General features: G+C 41.4%; 2 protein-coding genes and 2 long non-coding RNA genes across 12 annotated transcripts in view; 2 read left to right on the top strand and 2 right to left on the bottom strand.

Annotated features, from left to right (window-relative positions):
• Positions 1 to 1162: 1162 nt before the first annotated feature.
• LOC135091233 (nuclear autoantigenic sperm protein-like) lies at positions 1163 to 11672 on the bottom strand. 8 transcript variants are annotated; one of them, XR_010262440.1, is made up of 9 exons: positions 11418 to 11671; positions 8036 to 8593; positions 5795 to 7434; positions 5169 to 5245; positions 4896 to 5040; positions 4125 to 4292; positions 3052 to 3159; positions 1875 to 2001; positions 1164 to 1330 (listed from the first exon to the last, which is right to left on the bottom strand). XR_010262440.1 is itself a non-coding variant. In XM_063988685.1 (5 exons), the coding sequence occupies exons 3-5, from the start codon at positions 5313 to 5315 to the stop codon at positions 4246 to 4248; spliced, it is 339 nt and encodes a 112-aa protein (XP_063844755.1). In that variant the 5' UTR covers positions 5316 to 7434; positions 8036 to 8593; positions 11418 to 11659; the 3' UTR covers positions 4126 to 4245. The 8 variants fall into 8 exon arrangements, 2 of the variants coding, with proteins under 2 accessions (XP_063844755.1, XP_063844754.1); XR_010262441.1 differs by having other exon boundaries at positions 5169 to 5242; XR_010262443.1 differs by having other exon boundaries at positions 6468 to 7434.
• Positions 11673 to 11818: 146 nt separating this feature from the next.
• LOC135091232 (uncharacterized) overlaps positions 11819 to 22552 on the top strand; it is a 33433-nt gene continuing 22699 nt past the window's right edge. For both annotated transcript variants that reach the window (XM_063988682.1, XM_063988681.1), the window contains exons 1-4: positions 11819 to 12591; positions 12792 to 12961; positions 13084 to 13347; positions 14636 to 14795. In XM_063988682.1, the coding sequence (XP_063844752.1) occupies positions 11835 to 12591; positions 12792 to 12961; positions 13084 to 13347; positions 14636 to 14795 (1351 nt within the window). In that variant the 5' untranslated portion in view covers positions 11819 to 11834. The remainder of the gene's footprint in view (positions 12592 to 12791; positions 12962 to 13083; positions 13348 to 14635; positions 14796 to 22552) is intronic.
• Positions 17384 to 21581, top strand: LOC135091229 (uncharacterized). The gene is made up of 4 exons (XR_010262435.1): positions 17384 to 17828; positions 17996 to 18166; positions 18840 to 18935; positions 19856 to 21581. It is a non-coding gene; the product is annotated as an uncharacterized LOC135091229 (long non-coding RNA).
• On the bottom strand, positions 18167 to 18493 carry LOC135091231 (uncharacterized). Its single transcript, XR_010262436.1, has 2 exons — positions 18411 to 18493; positions 18167 to 18379 (listed from the first exon to the last, which is right to left on the bottom strand). It is a non-coding gene; the product is annotated as an uncharacterized LOC135091231 (long non-coding RNA).

Here is a 22552-nt window from a genome sequence, read left to right as displayed (position 1 = left end):
TGCAGGAAACAACTGTGTTAATTCACATTTTGAATAAATCTAATAGATGAAATTTCACTTACAACACCTTATGTGTCTCTGGTGACTCATGGAGGACAGATACATCACCTGAGAGTAAATGGTCAGTGAAGAAGTTGACCCTTGATCCTGGCTAATCACATTAAGTACATTAAACACTCCTGTTAACTAATAAATGAGGGATAGATTTCTCTGGAAGGTTACATTACACTACTTCCCTGGCATTTGAAAACATTTTGCTCTACATGAACTCATATGGAAGCTTTACTGCAACATTAAATCTCAGCTAGATGCCAGATGGTGTAGCCTCCATCACAGAGCAAGGTAATGATATGAAGGCTTAGTACTTTGGTCAACACCTGAATAAGAACCGTTTGAGATGCAGCAGAGATCACTAACCTGCCAGCAATTGAATAAGAAGTGTGTGAGATGCAGCAGAGATCACTAACCTGCCAGCAATTGAATAAGGAAGTGTGTGAGATGCAGCAGAAATCACTAATCTGCCATGACATGAATAAGAAGTGTGTGAGATGCAAAAGAGAGCACTAACCTGCAGAGTGGTTTTGCTTCATTTCCTCTCATTCATGATGGAGGCTGGCAAGGTCTAACTCGCGTTCTCGAGCTTGTTGGCTTCATCACTCCTCGCTGCAACTGGTAGATGGTGATGTAGTCACCTGATGAAGGATAAAATTCTTCATTAAAAGACCAAGGAAATGGCATACAGTAAACAGTAAACACTTCCTCCACTTCACTTTTACAGATGATTCAAATGAGCAAAAAACATGCACTCACCGATGGACTTCTGTCTCCTCATGCACTACAGCATGCTCAAGCTGATACTTCCTGTCACTCAGCTCAGCCACCTCCTTCATGCTGCAAGTTAACCTGCTCTCCAGGACCCTGTGAGCCTCCTGCAGTTGTTGCAGCTTCTGTTAAAGCTCAGTTCCTCCCAATCCTGTTGTTTCTCCTGATAAAACAATAAGTTTGTTTCTCTCAACTTTTCTTAATACAGCCTCAATAAACAAATCCAATAACAATGCTTTTATTTTGTTATTAATTCAAAAAATTGAGCAACAGTGAGGAAAAATTATTTGCTTTATTATTAGAGAATATAAACTTTCTTACCTTTTGGTTCAGTTTATGACATCTTCAGACAACTTTTCATGAGCAAGAGATTCTCCCAGCAGTTTGTTATACTTATCCCTCTCACAGTCTAGCTGAACCTGAAGACTGCTGCACTCACTCTCCAACCTGCTAACCTCAGATGTCAGTGTAGCCACTTGACCCAGCAATTTCCCCTTGGTATCTGTACCTGGAGGTGAAAAATTGATGCAACAGAGGGCCAGACAAGAATGACCAATGGAAGTAATTAGACGTAATGTAAGAAGTGGGTATAAGACTAAGGGAAATAGAAGGGCAATGGAGAGAGGGTTAGATGCACCAGAAATGTCTGTGGAGCCAGGAAAAAATTTTAACTTGTAACAGAGATAACTAAGAGCAACTGTGAATGAATAAATGTGATGTAGCCTCATCCCATGACTGGGAAAATGCAAAAGCAGCACCTCAGACACCAGGACCATGATGACAGGCAGCTCCCAAAATTAGCTGCTGGCTTTTGTACTCCTAGTCACCACAGGAGGCTCATCCACAGCTAATCCTATCAGCTGATCATCTTGGGTGAAGTAATTGTTTATCTGTCTGGCTGGTTGAGTCCTGATGCAGAGATGTGTGTGTGTGTGTGTGTGTGTGTGTGTGTGTGTGTGTGTGTGTGTGTGTGTGTGCACTTTGGAAAGCCTCCCTCCAAGGAGAATGTCAGTTTGATATACAAATATATATTCATGTGGATGGTAGCTCACATTTAGCTTCTGAGTTCTCACATGAAGACATGCCATCCTTGTCTTTTTCCTCTGAGGGAGTGACTTTATACTCTGTGATAAGTGCATGCAGCTCACTATTCTGTCTTGTGACGTTTTTGATTTCTATCTGTGAAAGACACAAGAAGGCAGTAAGTTAACTTGTTTAACATGCCACATCATTTTATATATATTATGCCAAGTTTAAACAGGAAAGCCTCACCAGAAGCATCAACTAAAGACCAAAGTGATTAACAAATCTTTCACTTTACCACCCTTAATGACAAAAGCTGATGATGTCCATATCCTGCATTTTTACACCTTCATGATTCCATTAGATTACATTAGATTACATTAGAACAGTATGTGACCAATGACGTCTCCATTCTACATTGCCATGACAAGAATACAGGGCTTTACTGAACATAAACCAAGGGACGCCTCCATTCTACATTGCCATGACAAGAATACGGTGGCTTTACTGAACATAAACCAAGGACGCCTCCATTCTACATTGCCATGACAAGAATACAGGGCTTTACTGAACATAAACCAATGACGCCTCCATTCTACATTGCCATGACAAGAATACAGGGCTTTACTGAACATAAACCAAGGATTCCCTCCTCCTCTCTCTAAGGGTTAGGGTTCTCTCAACAGTTACAGCGTGGTGTGAGAGATGCAGTGCTGTCAAGGCTTTACTATTTACAGGAAGCAACACACCAATAAATAAATGTTACTTTGGAAATGAAACTGAATAATCAAAGGCTTTATATCTCATGAACTTCCCTTCTTTAATAAACTGTCTTCAAGCTGACAGACTCCAGTAGTATTGCATCTTAGGAATATTCTACAGCTGATTTCATAATAACTGCTCTCTAAAACTGACTACATGCCTCCTTCCCTGCCTCCTACAGACTCTACTCAACAATTGTTGTTATTCTGTTCATGCTGGTGTGACAGTTAACCAGTATATTAATTCCTTAGTTATGTACACTCTAGAATGGTGGTTCATTTTATCTACCAGTGATTTGAATTCCCAGCTTCTAAGTATTACATTATTATTTGTTGATTGGTACCATTTGTATGCAATCAGAGAAAGATTTCAATATAAAAACATATCCATGTTACTGTTACCTTTCAGAATGTAAACCAAAATGAAAGCTATGTAAATTCTTACTTTAGATTATGTTGTCATTTCATTGAATGATGTAATTTCTTGGTTCTTGTGCTTCTTCAAATGCAGTCCCTTGTCTGGTTTCTCTGTCAATTCTAATTTCTTATTGCTCTGTGGAAAAACAAAGTGCAAATGTTTAGGATGAACTGATTCAATAATATTGCTTTCACAATTTCAATATTGTTCACAATTTCTGCAGGAAGTTTACTCCATATATTTACTATACGATTAAAGAAAAAATGTTTGGCCTTGTGGGATTTAAAACGTTTGGGTATAATCTTGAATCCATTATTTCTTGTTAGGTAGAATGAAGGAGGAGGAGGAGGAGGAGGAGGAGGAGGAGGAGGAGGAGGAGGAGGAGGAGGAGGAGGAGGAGGAGGAGGAGGAGGAGGGAGAAACAAAGATAGGAGGGAAGGAAGAAAGGAAGAAAAGGGAATAAGAGAGAGAGAGAGAGAGAGAGAGAGAGAGAGAGAGAGAGAGAGAGAGAGAGAGAGAGAGAGAGAGAGAGAGAGAGAGAGAGAGAGAGAGAGAGAGAGAGAGAGAGAGAGAGAGAGAGAGAGAGGAGTTGGTAAGGAAAATTATTACAATGGTCCAAGGTGAAGAACAGGGACTGGAATGAGAAGTGGAAGAAGCATATAGAATTGGAAAATATAGTGAAGGAGGTAAAAGACCATTAAAAGTGAGAATGAGATCCCAAGTTACAGTAAAGGAGATCCTAGTGAGAACTGGGAAGCTGGCTGAAAATTCAGAATACAAGAATATTTGGGTAAAAAAGAGATATGAACTTGGAAGAAAGGGAAAAAGAGAAGGATCTGAGGAATGAAGCCAAGCAAAAAAAACGAGAGAAGTACAGAGACCGAGAAGCAGAAATTTTATTGGAGGGTACTAGATATGAAACTAAGGAAATGGTATATTCAGGAAAGGGAACAAGAAATGAAAGAACCACAACAGCAGACAGACAAATTGCATGTGGTGGGAGAAGTAGTATATTAAGAGTAATATATACAAAACAAACTTCATGTAAACAAATAAAATTTTCAGAAAACTTGTCACACAAAACCTTATTAACAACTCACCTTCTCCTTCTGCGGCATTTCCTTCCTTCTTATCTTTCTCCTTTCCTTCTCCATCTTCCTCCTCCTCCTCCTCCTCCTCTCCTTCCTCTTTCTTTCCACCTTCCTCCTCCTCTTGTGACTCTTAACTCTCTTCCTCCTCGTCCTCCTCTTCCCCTGTGCTTCCCTCCTCTGAAAGAAAAGACTTGTTTAAAAAGCAAGCAAATATAGTAGTAATAGTAAAAAAAAGTCAATGAAATGAAAGTTTATACACATATGAAATTAGTGAAAATTTGACACCAAACATTCTCTATCTGTAACATTACATCAGAATGACGAGAACACAAGATATGAAAAGTGAAAGGGAATGATGTATATAACAAAGAAAAACATTGTATAATGACATATGACAGGAAAATAATCTTGTATACTTGTCCCTTAAATACTTGCTTCCTTGTATATTAACTCCCAAAATGCTCATTCCTTGTACTCTCATTTTCAAAACACCTCTTCCTTATATATTGTCACTCAAACACTCCTTTCTTGTACACTTATTCCTAAATCACTCCTGTCTTCCTGTATTCTCATTCTCCAAACACTCGTGCCTCTGCACACCCAGTTCCTCAAAACATTTCTTCATTGTTTACTCATCCCGCAAACACAGCAACTTTCTTGTATACTCAGCTCTCAAAAGATGCATTTTTAAACATCCATAACTCCTTTTATTTTCATTCCCCAAACACTCCCGGCTGTGCACACTCCAGCACGTTAACACAATAACCAAGCAATACACACGACTACTGGCACCATCCAGATCTGGCCCCAGCACCCCTGCCTCCTTGCGTGCCAGCTCCAGCAATGCACGGCCACAGCGGCAGTACGCGTCACCACACTCGGGCGCCTGCTCCCCACACAGCTCCACCAGGGACTCTGTTGCCTCCTGGAGTGGTAAGGAGTGTCAGTTAAACCTGGTGTTTACTTTCACTATGATATGAAACAATTAACAACACAGAAAACAACACAACTAGGTAACATGCAACACATACCACACCTAAGCAACAGACACACCTCGAAGGCAGCGACAGCAGATTTGAAGTCCCCCACCAGGAGGTGTCGCTTGCCCCTAGAGAAACGGTCGAACGCTGCTGCACTTGCCGCACGTCCAAGGGGAGCAAGCAAACAGGCCATCATCAAACAAGTCTCGACTTTAACCATTCGTAATTTACACCATCATATATTGTGGAGTAACTTCATGTTTAGTATATCTTAACATGGAACATTATTAAGAATGTGTACATGCTTGTACTATTTGATAAATTATGTGGTCAGCTACACTTTCCACTCACACTCTCATCCATCACCAAAATTAAACTAACCCCCTATTACTTTCCTCCCACCCTCAGAATTATTAAACTAACCTCCAGTCACATTCTTCTGACACCCTCATCCCTCACTAAAAATTAATACCAACTGGCAAAATTACCAAACTAACCTCTAAATATCATCCTCCCACCATCTAGTCTCTCACTAAAATTAATCTCACCAAGCACGATTATCAAGCTAATATCCAATCACTTTCCTCTGACCCTCAAAATCCTTTCCAGCTGGTAGAATTATTAACCTATACTCCAGTCACTTCCACCCTCTCATCCCTCATTAAAATTAATCCCAGCCTTCAAAATTATTGAACTAACCTCCAGTCAAAGAAATATCACTGGTTTTGTGGGGGATATTGTCACTGCACTAAGGGATGCACACAATTTCTCGTAAGTTTTCACATTTTGCGTTCAACTGTACCGGTCTAAGTGGAGGAGTGAAAAAGTGACACCTAATGAATAGTTGCCACAAAACTTATTCTCATTACTTTTTGTTCCTTGTCATTTTTCTTTCAGGCTTTTTTCATCATCACAGCAGCTTGAAATTTTGAAAATACAAGCTATTTGAGGAGGTAGCTGTACATGTGAAAAAAAGAAGGGAAACAAACATCCATACTTGTGACTGATATGAAAAATAAACTATACATATAAATGTATATTTCACTTTTCTTTCTAGCAATTAAAAAATGTACATACGACAGTATTTCTTTCTTTTCCTCAATAAATACGACAACAGTATTTTTCCTTCCCTTCAGTACACCCAGCCTTTCCCTTAGTACATATCACAGTACTTTTCCTTTTTGCTCAGTGCATATGAGAATAATTTTCCTTTTCCTCCATGCATATGACACTACTTGCCCTTTTCCTTTTCTTTCCCTAAATAGAGAAGACAAGACAGAAATTTTCTTTCCCTCAATACACAACACTATTTTTTCTCCCACTCTCTCTCTTGTACAGAGTCAGTTTCAATGTACTGGAAGGTTATGCCTACGGGAAACTGAAGGACAACTCAAGCAACGAGTGGACGGGCACGGTAGGAGCTCTGCAGTCAGGGGAAGCTGACCTCACTGTCTCTGAATTGTCCATCACTGAGGAGAGGTTGAAAGTTGTTACCTACACCCAGCCTATCTATATCATCAGGTGAGAGATACAGGTGATGATCAAATAATATTTTAAAGATGTTGAACAAAGTGCTCCCTTAACAGATGAATTGGATCAGCAAAATGTTCAGAATATGAAATGTCAAATAATTAGATTGATCTATCTATATGCCAGGCTGGCAGTCCTATACAGGGTGGCCCAGACACTACACTATACACTCACATACAACATTGACACTGTTAATCCAAATTCTAATCTATTTATCTATATACCAGGCCAACAATCCTCCCCAAGACACCGCAGACAAATCACCACACATTCACACTCTTAACTTCATTATTATTAACGATTTAGCTGTCTATACATCAGGCTGGCAATCACACACAAAATGGCCCAAACAAGGCACCACACACACATTCACACTCTTAATATCATCTGTCAGCCCCTAGTGGAAAGGGACAATCTTGTGGCCCACCATACTACACCTCAGGAGGTCAGACACAGCATTCAGTTAACAAAAAATCACATTAACACCCACTCCCCACAGAACATAGTAACACAAAATCAGATTAACACTCACCCCAATGTCACATTCACAAGACAAGTTCTCATCCCACAGCCGTAAACTGTTTGCGGCCACCCACGAGGACCTTGCCAAGAAGATGTTTGCCTACACAACCCCAACGGACACAGCTCTGTACCGGCGCATCCCGGCTAACACGACAGGCCTCGCCAGCATCCTCTTCTTCATCGAGCGACTCCAGAGGTGCTACATACCCACGGGGGAGAAGCCTGTTAGCATGGGAGTTGCTGCTGGCTGGTACATGTTGTCAGCTCTCCTACAACAAGGTGAGGACCTGTTGAGGTGTAAGACTGGTCAGTTCAAGTGTTGGAGCATTTAGTGTTTGGTAAGATGGCTGGTACATGTTGCCAGCCCTCCTACAGCAGGGTGAGGACCTGTTGGGGTATGAGACTAAGTTGAATGCAAGGGTAGTGGTGTTTAATGTTTGATAAGATGGGAATACAGAAAGACAGTTATTAAAGGATAGATTTAAAACTGGGAAACTTTACATGATACCTGGTGTATTTTCATAATTGAGCTGATATTAACTTGAATTAGTTCTGGCATGAGCAATATAAGCAAGTGGTGTTAATATGACTGATATGGATATCAAGTAATGTATTTAATTTTATCAGTAGTTCTCTTCATATGATGATATCAACAGTTTTCTTAGTAAGATATGAGATATAAATCTTTTAGAAATGATGAGAAAACTCTTAAATTGCATTTTCATCTCTGAAACATTTTAAAATGGTCTTTTCTACATTTTTTAATTTAAAAAGATGTGTTACTTTCAAAGATTTTAAATTGCCTTTGTATCATCCTCCATGTCTTAAAATTGCCTTTTCATGGCATCTTTCCCTCCTCCTCTTCCTCCTGCAGGCTCCAACACCTACCCAATCAGCAGTGCAGCACGGGTAATCTACTGGGTTGGCTACAGTGTGTCCCTCATTGTGTACACATCATACTCTGCCACACTGGTCTCACATTTTGCTGTGGAGCAGCCTGCACCTCTGCCATTCAGCAACCTGCGGGACCTGTCTAGGCAGTCAGGCTGGGATGCTGGATGCAACAACAATGACCTCTTCCAAGTGACAGCCTCGGTGGGTCCTTGGCTTCTTGCTGTGTGAACTGATATACCATCCAGTGGCTGAGAGTTGAGGAGAGAGAGAGAGAGAGAGAGAGAGAGAGAGAGAGAGAGAGAGAGAGAGAGAGAGAGAGAGAGAGAGAGAGAGAGAGAGAGAGAGAGAGAGAGAGAGAGAGAGAGAGAGAGAGAGAGAGAGAGAGAGAGAGAGAGAGAGAGAGAGAGAGAGAGAGAGAGAGAGAGAGAGAGAGAGAGAGAGAGAGAGAATTTTGTTCAGTGCCAGATTTAGGAGTCCACAAAAAGACCAGCTGCCCAGGAGCCTCCACAATCTGGGGTCTCCACAATCTGAGGAGTCTCCCACATAAATATTCTGTAAGTGAAAGAAACTTAAATTAATCAAACACTAGTTTTCTATGAACTAAATATTTTTTTTATTACTATCAAAATAACCACTTGTTTCATTTACACTAAATAAATATGTTCCTTTCACTATAATATATTATATGTATTAAAAACTGCATGGAATACAGATACAAAAATATTAATATAAATATTTCAGGTAGATGGCCTCCACACTCAGGCTGCTCACAGGCCTCCACAGACACAAATCCAGCCCTTGATTTGTAAATTAATTATCTTATTTAATTATTTATTTTTCCTTTGTAAGAGGAGCACTGCCTTAGGGAGGGAGAGAGAGAAAGAGAATAATAAAAAAAAAAAAAAAAACAGATGCCATTTCTTTAAGAAATGGCATCTGTAATAATAATCTGTTATATGCCATAATAAATTATGGCATATAACATAAAATGTTATATGCCATTTGATAACAGTTTTCTATAGATCTAAGTGTAACTCAGTAAGTTTGTAACACACAATCTCCCTCTCTTAAATCCAAATTGCTTTATTATCACTGGGAGAGGCTGGGATGGACTGGGAGAGGCTGGAATGCACTGAGAGAGGCTGGGATGGACTGGGAGAGGCTGGGATGGACTGGGAGAGGCTGGAATGCACTGAGAGAGGCTGGGATGGACTGGGAGAAGCTAGGATGCACTGGGAGAGGCTGGGATGGACTGGGAGAGGCTGGAATGCACTGAGAGAGGCTGGGATGGACTGGGAGAGGCTAGGATGCACTGGGAGAGGCTGGGATGAAAAGGCTGGGGCTGGGGCTGAGGCTGGGGGAAAAGGTCAAGAATGTTGGGTGTATCTCCAAGACAGTCAGGAATACGAGTAGGGTGTTGCACCAATTGCTCTAGGTCATGGAGGATAGCAAAGTTGTAGGCTAGTTCACCAGGATGGTCAGTGAAGGGAGAGGAAAGCCAAAGCTGGTGGTGAACATTGAAGTCTCCAAGAATGGAGATCTCTGCAAAAGGGAAGAGGGTCAGAATGTGCTCCACTTTGGAAGTTAAGTAGTTAAAGAATTTCTTATAATCAGAGGAGTTAGGTGAGAGGTATACAGCACAGATAAATTTAGTATGAGAGTGACTCTGTAGTCGTAGCCAGATGGTGGAAAACTCAGAAGATTCAAGAGCGTGGGCACGAGAGCAGGTTAAATCATTGCGCACATAAACGCAGCATCCAGCTTTGAACTGAAAATGAGGATAGAGAAAGTAAGAGGGAACAGAAAAGGAGCTACTGTCAGTTGCCTCAGACACCTGAGTTTCAGTGAGGAAAAGAAGATGAGGTTTAGAAGAGGAGAGGTGGTGTTCTACAGATTGAAAATTAGATCTTTGACTGCGAATGTTGCAGAAGTTAATGAAGAAAAAGTTGAGGGGGGTGTCAAGACACTTAGGGTCTTTGACAGAAAGGCAGTCTGACCTGGGGACATTTATGGTCCCCTCCCCAGATGGGGACTACGAGGCTGGTGTAGGAGTCGCCACGATGATTTTAAAATTTTTGAGTGAAGGGTGTGTGTGTTATTAGGTGCTTGTAGTTTTGTGTGGAGGAAGAGAGTTGTCTTTAGAGGGCAGGCTATGACTGCCCCCTTGTGTTGTGAGACACAAAGGGAAACGTTCAGCGAGGTCACAGCTGGGTTTAATGATAAGTTCACAGCACCCCCTGAACAGTGCTTTAGACCTCACTGGTAGTAATTATCATTTAGGCAGATGTCTACTGCCTCCTCATATATATATATATATATATATATATATATATATATATATATATATATATATATATATATATATATATATATATATATATATACCCAGCCAACATTGGATAATGGGAGGCATGTGGGTGTTTTGTGGGCTACTTTATGGGTCCCATGTGGGCTACCCACATTACTGTAAAACACAGGTTGTTCTTGGAGATTTAAACTTTTTGCATTTATAAATATTCATTCACATGACAGTAAAGATTAATTTTACTAACATGCCAGTTTCTCTTAAACCAAGCAATTTACGTGTAATCTTATCTTACAAATGGCTTGAGTCATTCTCTAACCCTCTTGGAAAGTTGACAGATATAAGTAATACTGCTAATTTTCATTGAAATATTAAAAGAAAATTAAATAAATAAATAAATAAATAAAATAAATAAATAAATAAATAAATAAAAATCTTTTGGTTCAGTGATGTTCCTCATTTTTTGTCCAAGGTTCTAACCATACCTAAACTAACTTAACAACACCAAAACTAACCTAACCATACCTGCTGTAACCTAACCATACCTAAACTAACTTGACCACACCAAAACTAACCTAACCATACCTGCTGTAATCTAACCATACCTAAACTAACTTAACCACATCCAAACCTAACTACACCCAAACTAACCTAACTGTACTTGCTGTAACCTAACCATACCCAAAACTAACCTAACTACACCCAACCATATCAAACCTAACCTAACCATACCTAAACTCAAGGCAAGGTATGGCGTGTCTAGCCAGTGGTAGCCATAATTATTTCCTATTTTCATCAATAAGAAAAGGCATTGAATTCAATTTAAAAAAAACCTTTCAATTATTGTTAAAGGTTTGTAGAAAAGAATATATCAAGAGCTAGTGTTATTTCATAAGATAGGTAATGAAATACTGGCACATTAATAAAAGTGATATCAAGCCTCAATATACTGACATACGGTAATAACAGTGTAGTACCATCACAATCACCAGCACCACCACCTTACCATTTATATCACTAGACAACCACCTCTACACCGTACGTAATGTACTTTCCACATATAATGCATACCTTTGGGCAAATTGGTGTCAGCGGAGCATTGAATGAATACCTCTTGGCACTTGCTGGGAGACTGGATGCCTTGGTAATCTGCAGGGATCACCACTTTTTAACACAGGCTAACTTCTTACTTTACACGTTATGGAAGGCATCAAGTATGGCTTCAAGCATTTTAAAGTATTCACAACATTGTCGAGTGCAATTTAAGATACCTTACTTCTGAACTGGTGTGAACCGCCAACGTACTGTTTACAGCACCCGCTGGGTTAAAACGTATGTTCACTTTTTAAATCTCTGAATTAAAGTATATTGCATTTTCAAGTTCAAAAATTAAAAACATTATTGCATAAAAATAATGCACTTTTCTTTCTCTTTCCACAAGTTACCTCCAGCAGATTATTAAAGGTAGGTGGAAATTTTATTTAGAGCATGATGAACCCAGCCGTTAGCAGGAAGGCGGCACAACAACGTCAGCGGCGCACCTACAGAGTGAGAAGAGATATTTTCGCTGAGTACGACGATGCTGAGTTACTGAAAAGATTCAGATTGGACCGTGCTGGTATTGTTGCAGTGACTGATATAGTGAGAGACAAGCTGCAAAGTAAAACTGAAAGAAATAGAGCCTTGACCCCTGAGATGGTGGCCATCACATTACGATATTTAGCCACAGGAAAAATGCAACAGTGCAGTTGTGATGATTTTGGAACAACGCAGCCCACTATCAGCCGTGCAATATCACAGACAATTGATGCACTGGCTGACCCAGAAGTAATCTGCCAGTTCGTGGCTTTCCCTCACACCCAGCGTGAAGTGCGGCAAAAACAGGCAGAGTTCATGCAAGTAACTCAGTTTCCCGGTGTTGTGGGAGTGATTGATGGCACTCATATAAGAATTGTGTCTCCTCATGTCGATGAACATGTATATGTGAACAGGAAACGCTATCACAGCATAAATGTGCAAGTAGTATTTGATGCTCACTATAAGATTCTTGACATTGTGGCAAGGTGGCCTGGCTCAGTCAACGATGCAAGAATACTAGATAAGTCAGCACTCAAACTGATGTTTGAGGAACAACATGTACCTGCAGGATGCTATACCTTCCCGGGGACAGTGGCTATCCCTGTAAGCAGTGGCTCCTCACTCCTTACCTTCGCCCTCAAACTGTTGCACAAGCTAATTATAACAGGTGGGTTTATTTGTAAATAGTGTTCTGTTAGGTTTAGATATGCTTTGAACGAATCTAGTAGCTTTCTCCCCAGGGCCGCCCTCCCGCGTGTGCCCGCAGCCCCTACAAGAACCGGTCCCTGCCCCCCTTTGGGCACGCTCTCCTCCCAAGGCTAAGTCCCCGGGGCGTGGCCGCCCAAACTAACCCCCTCCTCCCAACAGTTCCAGTACCTTACGATGCAGCCGAGGGGACTGACGCCACCACCACCACTGCCACCACCGCCACAACAAGGGTTATTCAAATGGGGAACATGCTTCAGGTGTTGCCCCAAGATGCCTCAGCCCCGCAGCCCCACTTCCCCATGATAGTGCAGGCAGGGAATGTCATACAGGTGAGAGAGAGAGAGAGAGAGAGAGAGAGAGAGATTTTTACATACAGAAAGGAGAGACAGAGATAGAAAATCAATCTTACTACTACTACTACTACTACTTCTGAGCACCTCCTTCCTCTCAGGTTGTTCCAGCTGACAACACGCAGGTATTAGGGGCAGAAGTCGTTGGAGTTGGTCGGGTCATGCAAGTGGTCGGAGTCCCAGGCTTTCCCCCGACCCCAGCCCCAGACCCCTGCCCCAGCCACCCCTCTCCCTGTGACCCCTGCCCAGTCATCCCTCACCCCCTCCTGCCCCCCTGCGGTGCTGCCAGCGGGGGTGATGGGAGGTGGAGGTGGGCCACACACACCTGGGTTAGCTGTGGCTTGGCTTATCTCCCTCCTCAGCAGGTGAGAGAGAGAGAGAGTGTATATACATCTGTTGTTATTGTATTTATTTGTCTATATTTTCCTTACAGAGTGATTGATTGATTAAATGATATATATTGGTGTTAATATATACAGACAGACTGGTATATAGACATTCTGATATGTGATGGCCAGTCCATGGAGCACAAGGTCTTTGTGGACTAATGAATATATTACACTAAGGTTTAAGACCAGTGTTTTATTCAGCTATCATGAAAAAAAAAAGAAAAAGACAGTACATAATTATTTAGTAAGTAATTCATAACTTTAACCCAATCAAATTATAGATACATGCAAAAAAGAATTATATCAATAACAAAAGTAAATAATAATAATAATAATAATAATAACTATTACAAATTACAAACAATTACATATGTTTATAATAGTAGAGCTGATTACAATTTGAAAACTAATAAATACAATGAATAATTACTTGTTAAGTGTTGTTTATATCAGTAATTTAAAGGAATGTAATGGTTTGTTTTTAACTGTGTCCGAGAGCCGGGTCCAGTGCTTGGTTCCTCGTGAGACGACACTCTGTTGGGCACGGGAGGGTTCAGCAGAAGGGTGTCCTCAAGTTACCTGTCTGTCTTAACTGAATATCATGAGCCCGTGTCTCTTGTGTTTGTATTAAGAGCTTTGTATACAAACGCCAAGGTCTGGAATACAGTAATGTCTCCAGTTTCTAGGAGTTTAAGATCCACTGCTATGTTCGGACTTGTTACTGTTTGTCTTATTCCAAATTAGCTTTTTTGGGGCAAGAAATAATTTATGAGTGTAGGTTGCACTAGGAGAAAGAGAGAGAGAGAGAGAGAGAGAGAGAGAGAGGAGAGAGAGAGAGAGAGAGAGAGAGAGAGAGAGAGAGAGGAGAGAGAGAGAGAGAGAGAGAGAGCAGAGAGAGAGAGAGGAGAGAGAGAATGTTTGATATTATTATTATTATTATTATTATTATTATTATTATTATTATTATTATTATTATTATATTATTATTATTATTATTATTATTACTGCTACATATTTCTCTCTCTCTCTCTCTCTCTCTCTCTCTCTCTCTCTCTCTCTCTCTCTCTCTCTCTCTCTCTCTCTCTCTCTCTCTCTCTCTCTCTCTCTCTCTCTCTCTCTCTCTCTCTCTCTCTCTCTCTCTCTCTCTCTCTCTCTCTCTCTCTCTCTCTCTCTCTCTCTCTCTCTCTCTTACAATAATAGTTTTACCCTTCTCTCTCATCCTCTCTCCCACTTCCACTCACTCACTCTCTCCCTCCTTTTGCAGCAAATCCCGAGGATCAACGAGGACATGGTGGACCCAGAGATTGCAAGCAAGCAGCAAGAGAGAGAGAGAGAAGCAAGAGAGGAGGGAGAGGAAGGAGAGGAGGAGGAGAGAGAGGGAGGCCAGGAGGGAGGCACGTCAGAGAGAGAGGGAGAGGAAGTAGGTTGATTCTGTTACAACAACAACTGCAACAACAACAACAGTTAGTCAGTGAGGAGGGGGAGGGGCCCCGTCCTCTGATGCTGAGGATGAGGTATTGTTCAGGGGTAAGTAGTAGTAGTAATGCATCATTTTTAAACTTTCCGAGATAATCTTATTTCAACAGGTAGAGATGAAAAAGTCCTCTAACTGACAAAAAAAAAAACATTATCTATTTATTTTGTTATGTAGGCCAGCCAGCCGTGGGGGGGGACAAAACTTCAATAAAAGAGACTCTCTGAGGTTGTGGCTCCCCAAAATAGAATTGCAAATGGTAGCCAGAATTTACATGAATACTGGAGGGTGCTGTCAGGCCAAACCAGCTCCCCATCTGTGCCTATGCAGTGTCTGGCCAGCCACTAGAGTGTTTTGGGGGCTCAGACCAGCAGATTCCCACTGTTTATTCACTGTTTGTGTTGATTGCAGTGTCTGGCCAGCCACTTGTGTGTTTTGGGGGCTCAGACCAGCATGATTCCCAGTGTTTATTCACTGTTTGTGTTGATGCAGTGTCTGGCCAGCCACTTGTGTGTTTTGGGGGCTCAGACCAGCAGATTCCCAGTGTTTATTCACTGTTTGTGTTGATTTAGTGTTTGGCCAGCCACTTGTGTGTTTTGGGGGCTCAGACCAGCAGATTCCCACTGTTTAATTCACTGTTTGTGTTGATCTAGTGTTTGGCCAGCCACTTGTGTGTATGTAGGGGGACTCAGACCAGCAGATTCCCACTGTTTATCCACTGTTTGTGTTGATGCAGTGTTTGGCCAGCCACTTGTGTGTTTTGGGGGCTCAGACCAGCAGATTCCTACTATTTATCCACTGTTTGTGTTGATCTAGTGTTTGGCCAGCCACTTGTGTCTATGTAGGGGATTCAGACCAGCAGATTCCCACTGTTTATCCACTGTTTGTGTTGATCTAGTGTTTGGCCAGCCAGTTGTGTGTTTTGGGGGCTCAGACCAGCAGATTCCCACTGTTTATTCACTGTTTGTGTTGATCTAGTGTTTGGCCAGCCACTTGTGTGTTTTGGGGGCTCAGACCAGCAGATTCTCACTGTTTATTCACTGTTTGTGTTGATCTAGTGTTTGGCCAGCCACTTGTGTGTATGTAGGGGACTCAGACCAGCAGATTCCCACTGTTTATCCATTGTTTGTGTTGATGCAGTGGTTTAGCCAGCCACTTGTGTGTATGTAGGGGACTCAGACCAGCAGATTCCCACTGTTTATCCACTGTTTGTGTGTTGATGCAGTGTTTGGCCAGCCACTTGTGTGTATGTAGGGGACTCAGACCAGCAGATTCCCACTGTTTATTCACTGTTTGTGTTGATGCAGTATTTGGCCAGCCACTTGTGTGTATGTAGCGGACTCAGACCAGCAGATTCCCACTGTTTTATCCACTGTTTGTGTTGATGCAGTGTTTGGCCAGCCACTTGTGTGTTTTGGGGGCTCAGACCAGCAGATTCCTACTATTTATCCACTGTTTGTGTTGATCTAGTGTTTGGCCAGCCACTTGTGTTTATGTAGGGGACTCAGACCAGCAGATTCCCACTGTTTATCCACTGTTTGTGTTGATCTAGTGTTTGGCCAGCCATTTGTGTGTTTTGGGGGCTCAGTCCAGCAGATTCCCACTGTTTATTCACTGTTTGTGTTGATCTAGTGTTTTGGCCAGCCACTAGTTGTGTTTTGGGGGCTCAGACCAGCAGATTCTCACTGTTTATTCACTGTTTGTGTTGATCTAGTGTTTGGCCAGCCACTTGTGTGTATGTAGGGGACTCAGACCAGCAGATTCCCACTGTTTATTCACTGTTTGTGTTGATGCAGTATTTGGCCAGCCACTTGTGTGTATGTAGCGGACTCAGACCAGCAGATTCCCACTGTTTTATCCACTGTTTGTGTTGATGCAGTGTTTGGCCAGCCACTTGTGTGTTTTGGGGGCTCAGACCAGCAGATTCCTACTATTTATCCACTGTTTGTATTGATCTAGTGTTTGGCCAGCCACTTGTGTTTATGTAGGGGACTCAGACCAGCAGATTCCCACTGTTTATCCACTGTTTGTGTTGAATCTAGTGTTTGGCCAGCCACTTGTGTGTATGTAGGGGGACTCAGACCAGCAGATTCCCACTGTTTATTCACTGTTTGTGTTGATCTAGTGTTTGGCCAGCCACTTGTGTGTATTGTAGGGGACTCAGACCAGCAGATTCCCACTGTTTATCCATTGTTTGTGTTGATGCAGTGTTTGGCCAGCCACTTGTGTGTATGTAGGGGACTCAGACCAGCAGATTCCCACTGTTTATCCACTGTTTGTGTTGATGCAGTGTTTGGCCAGCCACTTGTGTGTATGTAGGGGACTCAGACCAGCAGATTCCCACTGTTTATTCACTGTTTGTGTTGATGCAGTGTTTGGCCAGCCACTTGTGTGTATGTAGGGGACTCAGACCAGCAGATTCCCACTGTTTATCCACTGTTTGTGTTGATGCAGTGTTTGGCCAACCACTTGTGTTGTTTTGGGGGCTCAGACCAGCAGATTCCTACTATTTATCCACTGTTTGTGTTGATCTAGTGTTTGGCCAGCCACTTGTGTTTTATGTAGGGGACTCAGACCAGCAGATTCCCACTGTTTATCCACTGTTTGTGTTGATCTAGTGTTTGGCCAGCCACTTGTGTGTTTTGGGGGCTCAGACCAGCAGATTCCCACTGTTTATTCACTGTTTGTGTTGATCTAGTGTTTGGCCAGCCACTAGTGTGTTTTGGGGGCTCAGACCAGCAGATTCTCACTGTTTATTCACTGTTTGTGTTGATGCAGTGTTTGGCCAGCCACTTGTGTGTATGTAGGGGACTCAGACCAGCAGATTCCCACTGTTTATCCATTGTTTGTGTTGATGCAGTGTTTGGCCAGCCACTTGTGTGTATGTAGGGGACTGAGACAAGTTTATTTAATGTTCAGTGACCCGTTTGCAGGCACAGGGGTGTTGACGAGCTGGGTGTGCAGGAGACAGACAATTACAAAGGTTTACAGTTCAAATGGTACATGTATCTTCAAAATACAGATAATAAGTAGATAAATATTGAAATTAATATAGAGTACCATTCTTTATTTAACACTTTAACCAAACTTAACCAACATACACACACACGCTAACTCAGACAGTTCCCTAACTACCTTACCATCCCGCAGGAGGCCATGTCGGAGGTGCCGGTGGTGGGGTCGCCAGTTCCGGAGTACGAGGTGGAGGAGGAAAAGGAAGAGGAGGACGAGGAGGAGGCACGGATAAGGAAAGAAGAAAAGATTATTAGCTGTAGCCCTCCCTCCAGCTGATAAGGGGATATTAAGGAGCCCTTCCTACAGGTGTGTCTGTCTACCTGTGTGTCTCTTTCTATCTCTCCTTTTCATTTTTCCAGTTTCCCATTATTTTCTCCACCCTCTCACTGTCTTTTCTCAGCCTCTCACAACCTATCACACCCTCTCCCAGCTATTCACAGCCACTCACAGCCTCTCTCTCACTCTATCTCATTCCCAGTGTATCCAGACCATTCCAGACTCACCCCAAACTGTCCCAAACTGTTGGGATGGACTTCCAGTCCATCCCAACTTCTCACAGCCTCTTCCAGCCTTTCACAGCCTCTCTCTCTCTCTCTCTCTCTCTCTCTCTCTCTCTCTCTCTCTCTCTCTCTCTCTCTCTCTCTCTCTCTCTCTCTCTCTCTCTCTCTCTCTCTCTCTCTCTCTCTCTCTCTCTCTCTCTCTCTCTCTCTCTCTCTCTCTCTCTCTCTCTCTCTCTCTCTCTCTCTCTCTCTCATTCCCAATGTATCCAGACCATCCCAGACTCACCCCAAACCATCTCCAAGACTCCCCTTCTCTCTTCCTCTCCTCTCCCTCTCTCTCCCTCCCCTCTCTCACTCTCCTAACTCTCCCCAGGAGAGTCCCCAGTGGTGAGCAGATGGTGATGCTGGAGATGATACTGGCATATTGAGTATTATAATTAGCCATAAACACTTGCTTGCTTACTTTCATGTCTACACAGGTTCGTTCGATGCAAGGAGTTGGCACAGGAGGCGTCCGAGGCTGTGTAGAGCGGCCGTCTGAGCCATAGTAAGCCACAGCTTACTATGTTCAACAGGTGCGTGTGTGTGTGTGTGTGTGTGTGTGTGTGTGTGTGTGTGTGTGTGTGTGTGTGTGTGTGTGTGTGTGTGTGTGTGTGTGTGTGTGTTTTGTGTGGTCATTTCACTATCTATCTATCTGTTTAGTTTGTCTCCATCTGTCTGTCTTTCTGTCATTGGTCTGTCTGTCTGTCTGTGTATTGCAATGATTTTTCAGTTATGTATTTTATTTTTTATTCTTGTTTACTTGTGTCTGTCTGTATGTATGTATGTATCAGTCAGTGAGTCAGTCAGTCAGTCACTCAGTTAGTCAGTTAGTCAGTCATTCAGTCAGTCAGTTAGTCAGTCATTCAGTCAGTTAGTGAGTTAGTCAGTTAGTCAGTCTGTCAGTCACTCACACAGTGTTAATCCTCCTCTTCCTCCTCCTCCTCCTCCTCCTCCTCCTCCTCCTCCTCCTCCTCCTCCTCCTCCTCCTCCTCCTCCTCGTCCACCTCCTCCTCCTCCTCCTCCTCCTCCTCCTCCTCCTCCTCCTCCTCCTCCTCCTCCTCCTCCTCCTCCTCCTCCTCCTCCTCCTCCTCCTGTTCCCCACCACCCCTGCCGAGAGGTGAGTGTATGTACGTGTGTGTGTGTGTGTGTGTGTGTGTGTGTAGTAATAATAGTAATGCTATGTACATATATAAATACTGTTAATATTATTGATAAAAAATATTGATGATGATGATGATGATGATTCAGTGGTGATTATGAAAATGTGCATTACAATATAGGGTAGATATTATTGTTATTACCTGTGTGTGTGTGTGTGTGTGTGTGTGTGTGTGTGTGTGTGTGTGTTTGTGTGTGTGTGTGTGTGTGTGTATGTATGTGTGTGTGTGAGGAATAATTGAATAATTGAATAATTGATGCTCTCTCCTTTGCTATTCATTATATACATGGACAGATGCCTGAAGGAAGTGTGTGTAAGGGAGGATAAAGAGATCATGCTGGCCTATGCAGACGATGTCGCTGTCGTGACAGGAAGCCAACAAGATCTTCAAGAGGCCATGACAAGATGGAATGATGTTTTAAATAGGGAAGGAATGAGAATGAACAAACAAAAAACTTATTTACTAGTGGACAAGCAACAAGTGATGGTGTGGCTCTGAGCCACTGTAGTAGGGATGTTATGGTTTAAGTGTAGGAAGTTGCAAATGCTCACCTAACAATTGCACCTTAGTAGAAAAACACAAACAGGAAGTTTATGCAAGTTTTTTATCCTTATATAAAATGTTGTATTGCATCAAACCTCCATACATTACTGTCTCTATCCAGTATGAGACCGGTGTTCAGGAAGCACAAGCATGTGCTGAGTAACAAGAAGCCGGCATTGGTGAAGGTGACAACATTTCATCTATTTATACATACTTTTTATTATTAAAGCTTATCTTATAATTATTTCTGAAGAGATTGACTAATTTTTGTAGTATTTATGACTTAGAACTACGAGTATGATAAAGCTATGAATTGATATAATTCCTGATTTGTTTTATCTTTTCATTATCCTTCCTTTGTTAATTGAGTATTTTATATTACTTAGCTTAAAAATGCAAGAACGGTTCAGAAGTATCCAACCTTGGGCTAAGGGCCAAAATTATGGTATCATTCAAAATGTCCTTCAAAGAAAGCCCTCTGTAATCCAACACACTTAGCCCATTAATCCTTCCATTTCTCATCAATTTGTTCAACATTCATATTTTTCCCTTATAGGGTTGAACAATTTTCATGGGTTCAGAGCAAAAGGCTTCCTCATTCCTCCCCAAGGTATTCTCGGATGGTAAGCAGGTTTGACTCTGGAGCAAACCTGACCAAGGGCTACTGCCCAAGGCTACAGAGGTTCCTCTCCCTGAGGCTGAATGCACCATGTGAGATGGTTCTGTTATGTGGATGAATGTCATGGTGGATAGCAGTGCCACCACATTCCTACAATCATCTATCACTCCACTGCTCAAACGCTTCTGCAACCAATGATAGGTATGCTGCCACATTCTGCATGGTCTCCTTGGCTCTCAGATAAGGATACTGTCAACAGGTTTGGGATTGCCAAAAAAATCATAAGGAGCTATGTCTGAAAAGTCCAGAGAGAGAGAGAGAGAGAAAGAATGAGCAAGAGAAAGAGTAGGATGAAGCAAAGGAAGAGTCAAGAGGGAGGAAGAGAGAGTAGGACAAGAAAAAACAGAACAAATAAATCCCCTACACGTCTTGTCTCCATTCACACAAGCCATGAAAAGCTTGTCCATCCCTGAGTGCTCAGAAGCAGTGTTCCACTGATGATGTGGAAACTTGAGACACCCAATCATTTAATGGGCTTTAGTAGGTTTTGTCACCAGTCTTCTGTGTGTCACTGACTACATTTTGAAATTTTTATCTGTTCTATTTAATTTTGTGTGTATGTACACAATGTTTATGGTCAATAAACTATTTATAAAACTATTTATCTGTGTGAGTAAGATAAAAGCAGTTATTGTTATTATTATTATTATTATTATTATTATTATTATTATTATTATTATTATTATTATTACACATTTTCCTCCTTGTATTTAAATATTATTATTATTATTATTATTATTATTATTATTATTATTATCATGAATTGTTCTTGTTTATAAATAAAATACTGTAACTGATTATTATTTTTTTTATCATTCATTTAGACTCTCTCTCTCTCTCTCTCTCTCTCTCTCTCTCTCTCTCTCTCTCTCTCTCTCTCTCTCTCTCTCTCTCTCTCTCTCTCTCGAATAAAATGACTGGTGAGGAACTCTAATAATTAAAGTGCTAAAAAATCCATTAAACTACGAGAAATAAGACAAATAATTAATGACACACCTAATAACACAAACAAGGAGTAATAAACAAAACTTAAGCCAGAAAACACGAAAAGATAAAACTATCATATAAAGAAATACGAAGTAAAAAAAAAATCATGAATATCAAATAAATAACTCACATATAATCAATAAACACGTAAGGAACAGTAAATAAACAATTAAGCCATTCATTGCAAGGGCCACAGTCAGAAAGTGAAAAAAAAAAAAAAATGCTTAGTTAAATACCGAGGCTAAATAAAACAAGGAATTAGACAAATGACAAATAATTAATAAATACATAAGGAATAATGAATAAACAAAAATTAAGCCAGGAAGACTATTATAATTATTGCAAGGAGACGATATGTATGTATGTATTGTATGTAATTCGAGGTTAAAATGGCTCAAATCTGACCCAACAGCAGGCCATAAGTGAAGGTGTTCCTCAAGGCAGGGAGGGGGGGGGGAGCAATGAATAGGGGAGGGGCTATAAACTATTGGGGGGATATTAATTAATGACGCATCCAGTTTAGCGTGTGTGTATATTTCGCGTTGTGATAATTTAAAGGTTTTCTCGCGTTTTTATCTTTATTTATTGATTGATTTTATTTATTTATTTTATTTTTTTGGCAGGTGTTATATTTGTTGAGTGTTTTAAGTAACTGTGGCTCATTGCATCAAAACTCCATTCATTACCTTCGTGGGAAGGTTCAATTTGGCAAGGTTTTATTTCGCATTTTGGGTTTTATAGTAAATTATGCATTTTCTCATATTTTTCTTTGCTGGTATTG

Source organism: Scylla paramamosain, chromosome 37 (assembly GCF_035594125.1).
Source record: "Scylla paramamosain isolate STU-SP2022 chromosome 37, ASM3559412v1, whole genome shotgun sequence".
NCBI classification, from domain to species: domain Eukaryota; kingdom Metazoa; phylum Arthropoda; class Malacostraca; order Decapoda; family Portunidae; genus Scylla; species Scylla paramamosain.
Note: the sequence above shows the minus strand (reverse complement) of the source record. Positions and strands in the feature narration are given on the sequence as shown.